This window comes from Lygodium microphyllum, chromosome 27 (genome assembly GCF_053477565.2).
Source record: "Lygodium microphyllum isolate KBCC chromosome 27, Lygodium_microphyllum_v1.1.10, whole genome shotgun sequence".
NCBI lineage: Eukaryota > Viridiplantae > Streptophyta > Polypodiopsida > Schizaeales > Lygodiaceae > Lygodium > Lygodium microphyllum.
This window is the reverse complement of record NC_141161.1, coordinates 106386156-106393584: the sequence shown is the minus strand read 5'-3', so window position 1 is coordinate 106393584 and position 7429 is coordinate 106386156. Positions and strand designations below refer to the sequence as shown.

The window sequence follows — 7429 nt, the reverse complement described above, 5'->3', positions numbered from 1 at the left end:
TATGATAGAGAAGCAAAATGGAATCAATGGACGGAATCTAGGGAAATGATTGGACTCATGGACCAGGAAAGGAAGCAGAATCTGCACTGGCATATTCCAGCTGGATACCTTTCCCAGGATGATGGGTTGTTTTGAAGGGCTGACTGACTTTAAATGGGGGTCACTTGAATGAACATTCACTGGCTGATTCCTTTTGCCCAGTAATAGGTTACCTTGTAAGGGCTGATCATCTTAAAATTGGGGTGTGCCCCTATCTGGATTCCTCTCCCCAAATAATGGGGTGTTTTTAAAGACTTTTTATAGGTGTTCATGTCCTACCCACTACTAGTAACTCAAACTCTCTGCACTGAACTCCAAAGTACACATCCATGCATGATCTGTGCTTTTCTTTAAATAAGATCTTTACTTTTCATTATCCTGGTTTTAGGTACAAGAAGGAGACACCAAAATGTGAGCTTGTCACCTTTTAGATTTATTTCAAGCAAAGCTATCATGTGTGGGCCAAAATACACATCCATGCATCATCTATGCTTTTCTTTGCATAAGATCTTTTACTTTTCATCATTCTGAGTGTAGGTACAAGGTACAAGAAGGAGACACCAAAAATGTGAGCTTGTCACCTTTTAGGTTATTTCAAGGAAACCTCTTGTGTGGGCCAAAAAGAGATATAGAGATGCATCATACAAGTGGGGTTTTGCAGTGATTCCAGATTAGATCTTGATTTATGATGATACTTATGATGATTAGGGGAGGGAAATCGGTTCATATTTAACGGTTGTGATTTCTGGAGGATCTGGTAAATAACTTGCTGAAGCTGGAGCTGCTGCCAGGCTTGGGGGGTTTGGCAGATCTGGGTGTTATCGGGGGTTGCGCATCAGCGGCTGCAGCGGCCTCCATGGTGCTGGCCAGGCTTGTACGGATGGTGGCATTCCCATTCCTGGCACGGTGCCGGTGGGAACTGTGGCCGCTATGCCCATGGCTGCGGCGATCCTCGATGGTCGGTGGGGACACTGGCGGTGAGCTGAGGGTAGTGTCCGTGGGGCTGGTGTAGCGGCCCGATCCCATGTCATCCTGCAGGTACACATCAGCAGCAGCAGATGGCTGGTGGTAGGCACCATTGGATCTGTGGTTACTGTGATGGGGCCCCTCAACATCAGCATACATACGTTGGTGGTGGTGATGAGGAGGGTAATGGCCATAATTACGGTGGTGGTAGCGGTGGCCGTCAAGACGCCAGGATTGGCTGGCTGCAACACCATTGCCACTCTGGCGGCAGCAGTGGTGGCCATTTGCCCCCGGTGGTGTCTGTTCGTCTAAGGGCAAATGCTGATATTCTGCAGACCTGTCAAAGGGAGTGGAATCTAGGGAGTCAAAGGACACCCCTCGGGAGTGCAAAGTAGTGGGTGGATGAGATGGTGGTGCTGACGATGATGTTAATGCTGTCAGTTGCTTCCCCAGCACCAGAATGGTCCTTTGGCATTCTGCAAGCTTCTCCTTGGCCGCTGCCACCTCCTTTTCCTGCCCACATTGACCCAAACATGACCAGAAAAATTATCAGCCTGAGTGGGCAGTTGATGCATATTGATGCATAAGTACAAGCGCATGTATCAAAATATATGCTATGCATTATCACCTCAGCAAATGCCTGCCTTAAGTAAACGGATACTGTCAGATGCAACTCAATAAAACATGATGGAACAAATATGATGTAAATCTAATATGATGTAACAAATCTGAATGCTATTCATTATAACCTTAGCAATACCTACAGTAAGTAAATATAATATAGCCAAATCAAACACACATCCAGCGTGCAACAATTGTCCCTTTCTCAGTTCCTCATCTTCTTCATGTCACATGGCAAGTCAAACAGAAACTAATGTATCAAAATAAACACTATGCATCATCTTCTCATCTCTTCTATGTGTGCATAGATTGAATTTGATATATCCCTCTAACACAACTGAGTCAAGCATACTCCCCCTTACTAGATGTGTGCAACAACTCTACCTTTCTCAATTCCACATCCTCTTCAGGGACATGGCGCTGCTCTTTCTCCATTTCATACCTGCAGGACAACATACTAATGTCAACATAATAAACACGTGCATGAAATCAAAACCTACACATACATCCATCATTGGTTGATTGAACGCACCCTTTCACCTTTTGCTCCAGCGCCTCGCACCTGGAGCTTACCACCTCATGTGCTTGCTTTTGATCTGCAAGCTCTATGGTTAAATGAGCCACACTTTTCTGCAGCTTGCCTACCTCCACCTGGGATTTTTCCAACTGAGTTTGCAGCTCTGCCCTTCTGCCTTCTTCATCCAATAGCAGCTTCAACTTTTCATCTTGTGATTGAGCTAGCAAACCTTGCAATGACACTTTAGTCTCAGCCAATTCGCGCTCTGAGCGCTGAAGGTCTTCCAGGGTGGCAGACAATTGCTTCTCCACTGCTGTCTTCTCATCCTTCAATAGTTGAGTCTCATTTTGATGATGACAATATCCAGTTTGCAACATATCATTCTTGGTGGCTTCACCATTATCATCAGCTTTATCGACATCACAGGCTCCAGCACCACTTGATATCTCTTTGGCTAACAAGCCCTCCAACTCCACTGATTCTGCCCTGCATAACCCACTTAACACAATGGCAAATCGTAACAAAAACTCCATGGCAGTTGCCTTTCCAATGAGGAATCGGTCCTTTGCATTGACAAGAGCCACATTGATATGCCCTTTTGGCTCGTTGCAAGTTATGGCACCATTGCAAGGGTGAGATGATGATGCGGATGGTGTTCGTAACATTTCCAGCATTAGAATGAGTTTGCAAAACACAAAGCCCAGGTTAGCTGCCTGAAGAGGGGTGCTATTGATACTGCAGGGCTCAATGAGTGTACTTCTTGTTTGTTGCTGCTGGTTTGCAGGATCATTTTGCAGATTTGAAGTGCTAAGGTTAGCAACAACATGATTGTCTTCTGGTTCACTGTCCGTGTCCTCTAATGAAGCCACCGCAATGCGCATCTCATCCAGTACCTTGTCTAGTTTTCCTAGTAGTTCATGTGCATGTGTCGCATCTCTTACGCTTTCTTCCAGTACCACTAGATTTATCTCAGGGCCACCTGCCCCCCCAGGAGATACCACGAGTGATGATGTTGATACAGATGACTTTAGAGATCGGAGTTTATCCTCCATCAAGGCTAGTTCAGACTTGAGGTCTTTGCACATGAGGTTGGCCTTTTGCAGCTCTTGCTCCTTGCTGGCCACAATCTTCAGTACCTTCCTCTCCTTAAGAGGCAAAGATCTCCCAGCACTACTGACAACAACAGCTATATCATTATCATTTCCTTCCAAACCTTTGACACTTGACCCCAACATGTGCAACTCTTGTCTACTCTTGTTGGACTGGTCACTGATATTCGAAACATCATTGCTGCCGATTATGTTTTGTTGAGCTAATTCATTATCAGTCACGTCAAGAGAAGATGAAGGCCGTTCGTGAAGTCTCTTTGGTTGAGCAGTTTCTTGTTGACACTGATGATCAATAATCACAGGGGAAGAGGCACCGACATTCTGCCCCAGAGGACTGCTTTGATGGAGGCTGCACGGTGAGTCCATGGATTCGTGATGATGATGACAAGTAGCTGGTGAATGCGGTGATTTGGGTGTTTTGCTGAACTGAGCAAGCTCAGAGATCAACGCAGATGCCCAAGACTCTGCACAGCTTGCCTCCTCCTCGTCTTCACCCCCTCCATTCTCAGAAAAGCTTAGCTCACTCTGCACATCAATACTTGCACTTTTGCACCCTCGTCTCGGTGTTCCTTGCAATGACTGTAAATTATCTTCTGCAACAGATAGCTTATTGACAGTTCTAGCACAGAGCTGCCTAGAAGCCAGCAGCTCTGCATTCCTCTTAGCTAGACTCTCCTTGAGAAGCTTGGTCTCTTCCTCCATAGCCACCATTCTTTCCGTGAGCATCTCAATTTCTGCCTGAGTGCCTCCATCTCTCAGCTCCTGTTGAAAATTACCGAGGGAGGAATGAATTGCACTCTTGTTGATTGCAGCCTTTCTTCTCAGACTTTTGGGTTGAGCTTGGTCTGCATGATGGCTCTCTCTCCCAAAACCCTCCACTTCCATACGCATTTGAGCCAATGCAGCAGGCCCAGGCAGTCTCTTCTTCACTAAACCTCTCAATCTCTGGCACTCAGCTTCCAATTTAGCTATTTTCTTTGCATTTTCCAAGTGTTGCTTGTGGGCTGCATCTGCAGCCTTCCTATTGACTTCCCTCTCCTCTGTTCTGATTTCAAGCTCTTTGTTAAGCACATGGAGCTCATACTTTAAAGCAGAGATCTCCTTCTCTAAGGATTCCATCTTTACTTGAAGTACTCTTACCTCGGTCTCTGCTCTTACCCTGGCTTCTTGGATTTCAGCAATGGTCTTGGCTCTCTCCTGAAGAGATTTGGCCATGGCACTGTTCTCTGCATCCGCTGACATTAATCGGTGGGTGAGCTCGGCCTGCTTGGCCTCGAATTCGGCTCTCACCATATTCCACTCTTGAGTCTTGTGCTGGATGGCTTCTTCAATCATGTTCTGCTGCTCCTCCTTGGCAAGTCTCACTTGCCTCATGCATTCTTTAAGGGCTCCATTCAGATGCCCTGCCCTGTCTTCAACCATCATTCTCTGTTGCACTGAAGCTTCCAGCTCTTGCTTCAAGGAGGCAGCCTCTGCTTCCGCTTTCTCCCAACCTATATAAAAAATTTACAAAAAATGATTGATGGCCCTCTCAAGCAAACATGAAAATGGAACATGACAAATGTGGGTTGGTGCTAATATTAAAAACGAGTAATTAAACAACTACATTACACCTAATCACAGGCAGTATCTTAGCTTAAGGCACAATTTAAGACTCATCTAAGCTTTAGGCACAAGTTAGAAGGATTGAGAGACGTCTTCCATTAAATAGGAACAGTACCTGCAATAGCTTCCTCTGCAACCTTCGAGTGCTGTTTGACCAAGTCTTCCTTAGCTGTGGCTTCTTCCGCAGCGACCCTTAATTTTTCAGCTAGAATCTTCACTTCCTGCTGTGCTTGATCCCTCTGAGAGAGGAGAGATTCTTCGGTTTTTGCATTCAGCTCTGCTTGAATGCTGGCGTCCTGAAAGATTTACTGAATTAGTAGCTATCCCGTCTAGACTTTGCCTAAAATGGATGCCGACCAAAAAATGCAGGGAAGGTTTACTCCCTAATTTGCATTAGTTTCGATTTGGAGAAAGAAATTATGTTGTGTAAAGTAGATGCTTATCAACAATAAATGCAGGCAAGATTTGCCTCATAATTTGCAAAAATCAAGTTTGAATAAAAGGGTTATTTTTTTTTGTTTGGAGAAAGGGATCATCTTGTCTAAAAGAGATGCTAATCAGCACCATGCAAGGCAAGATTTGCTCCAGGACTTGGATTAATCATGTTTTGAAGAAAATGATTATTTTGTGTATAAGAGATGCTAAGAAGCAACAACCAATGCAGGCAAGATTAGCTTCAGAATTTGCCCAATTTGGTTCACTGCATAGTTGATGACAATGATGCGCATCAAGATTTGCTGCAACCAGTTAGCTCAAATTGCTTCACCAAATACTTGGGAATTTGATGAACATCAACATTTGTTTCACAGCCTGCCCAAAATGCTACACTACATAGTTGATGACAATGACGGGCATCAAGATTTGCTTCACATTTAGTTCAAATTGCTTGACTACATACTGGATGATTATGATGAGCATCAAGATTTGTTTCACAGTTTGCCCAAAATGCTTCACTGCATACTTGGCCACAATGATGGGCATCAAGACTTGCTTCAGATTTAGCTCAAATTGCCTCACTACATACTGGATGATTATGATAAAGTATCAAGCTTTTCGTTTCACAGTTCGCCCAAATTGCTCTCTACTAATTCTTGGTAACAATGATGAGTATCATGTGAAAAAGAGATGGTGCTAAGCAACAGCAAATGCAGGCAAGATATGCTTCACAATGTGTGTGCTCCAGGTTGCATCACTAATACCTGATGACAATGATGTCCACCATCATCAGCAGGTGATTCAGCATGGCGCTTGAGGGAGGGTGTGGGGAGAGGGACCAAGCCTGAGAGAGAAGGGGGGGACAAGGCAGCGGCAGCAGCAGTGCTTGTTTTTTGCAGCTTGTGTGTGGTCTTCTTAGACCTCCATGGCCAGCTTCTACGCTCCATATCAATTCAATCCCCCCCAATAAACCCTTCCCTTGAAAGTAAAAGCAAAAGGGGGAGAGAGAGAGAGAGAGAACGCGGGGGGGCGGGCGGGGGGGACAAAATGAAATAAAACCCAACTACAGACAACACAACATTGATCTCACAATCAAGCTTTTTGTGCCTTCTCTCTCATGTTTTCACCATGAATTGGCCTAGTGCAGTAGAACTCTCTCTCTCTCTCTCTCAGAGACACCTGGTAAAGGAAAACCTTCTACAAGCTTTCTAGGTACAGCTGTGTGGAGCAAAGAATATCTATCACCACGATCGCGACAAGCACAAATATAGACACGCAGTAGTAAAGAACTAAGTACTTACAAAAGCAGCAAAAAAGCAATCTCTCTCTCTCTCTCTCTCTCTCTCTCTGTGCATGAAGCAACGGCTCTGCTTAAGTAATTCTTTTCCTTTCCCTCTCTCTCTTTCTCTCTCTCTTTCACAATGCACAACGGATCAAAATGAGATAGGCTTTTTCTGATTGACTGATAGCCCAATTAATAATTTAATATTTGTTTTGATTAATGATGCTCGTTCCCTTTCCTCCATTCATGTATTTATGGCAGCAAACATGGCAGAGGCTGGTTGATGGGGGAGGGGGGTTTGCTCTCTCCAGAGTCCAAACCCCCCCACAGCACATATACAAAAATTGAGGTTTAATTTTCTCTCTCTCTCTCTCTCTCTCTCTCTCTCTCTCTCTCTCTCTCTCTATGTCCTCGCTAGTACCCTAGTTCCTCTCTCTCTCTCTCTCTCTCTCTCTCTACTGACTCCCTCTCTCTAAGTCCTCCCTCTCTCTCTCTCTCTCTCTCTCTCTCTCTCTCTCTCGTACGCCCTAGCACCTAGGCTGGCTCAATAATAGATTCTTACCATGCCGAGGTTGGACTTTAAAGGTTATGAAGGCTATGCCTTCACAAGAGAGAACAAAGACTCACAAGATGAAGAAAAAGAAAAGTTTTGCCTTTAGTACTAGAGAGTAGACTCTATATGTCATTATGTTGTGTGCTCTTTTGTTATAATAGACAGATTTGTCCTCTCATGGCTTTCTTGAATGAGGACATTTGTGTGCTCGGTTACTTTCCAATGCAATGTTTGGCAAGTTTCTTTATTTGAATTTTGACCTCAAATGATTCCCCATGAATGAATGTACACCTCAATGTGCC

General features: G+C 44.6%; 1 protein-coding gene across 2 annotated transcripts; it reads right to left on the bottom strand.

Moving 5' to 3' along the window:
- Positions 1-521: 521 nt before the first annotated feature.
- LOC148012686 (uncharacterized) lies at positions 522-6560 on the bottom strand. 2 transcript variants are annotated; one of them, XM_087668804.1, is made up of 5 exons: positions 6057-6560; positions 4973-5153; positions 2159-4745; positions 2011-2068; positions 522-1518 (listed from the first exon to the last, which is right to left on the bottom strand). In XM_087668804.1, the coding sequence occupies exons 1-5, from the start codon at positions 6237-6239 to the stop codon at positions 769-771; spliced, it is 3759 nt and encodes a 1252-aa protein (XP_087524930.1). In that variant the 5' UTR covers positions 6240-6560; the 3' UTR covers positions 522-768. The 2 variants fall into 2 exon arrangements, with proteins under 2 accessions (XP_087524930.1, XP_087524931.1); XM_087668805.1 differs by lacking the exon at positions 6057-6560 and adding an exon at positions 5756-5985.
- Between the last annotated feature and the right edge of the window lie 869 nt (positions 6561-7429).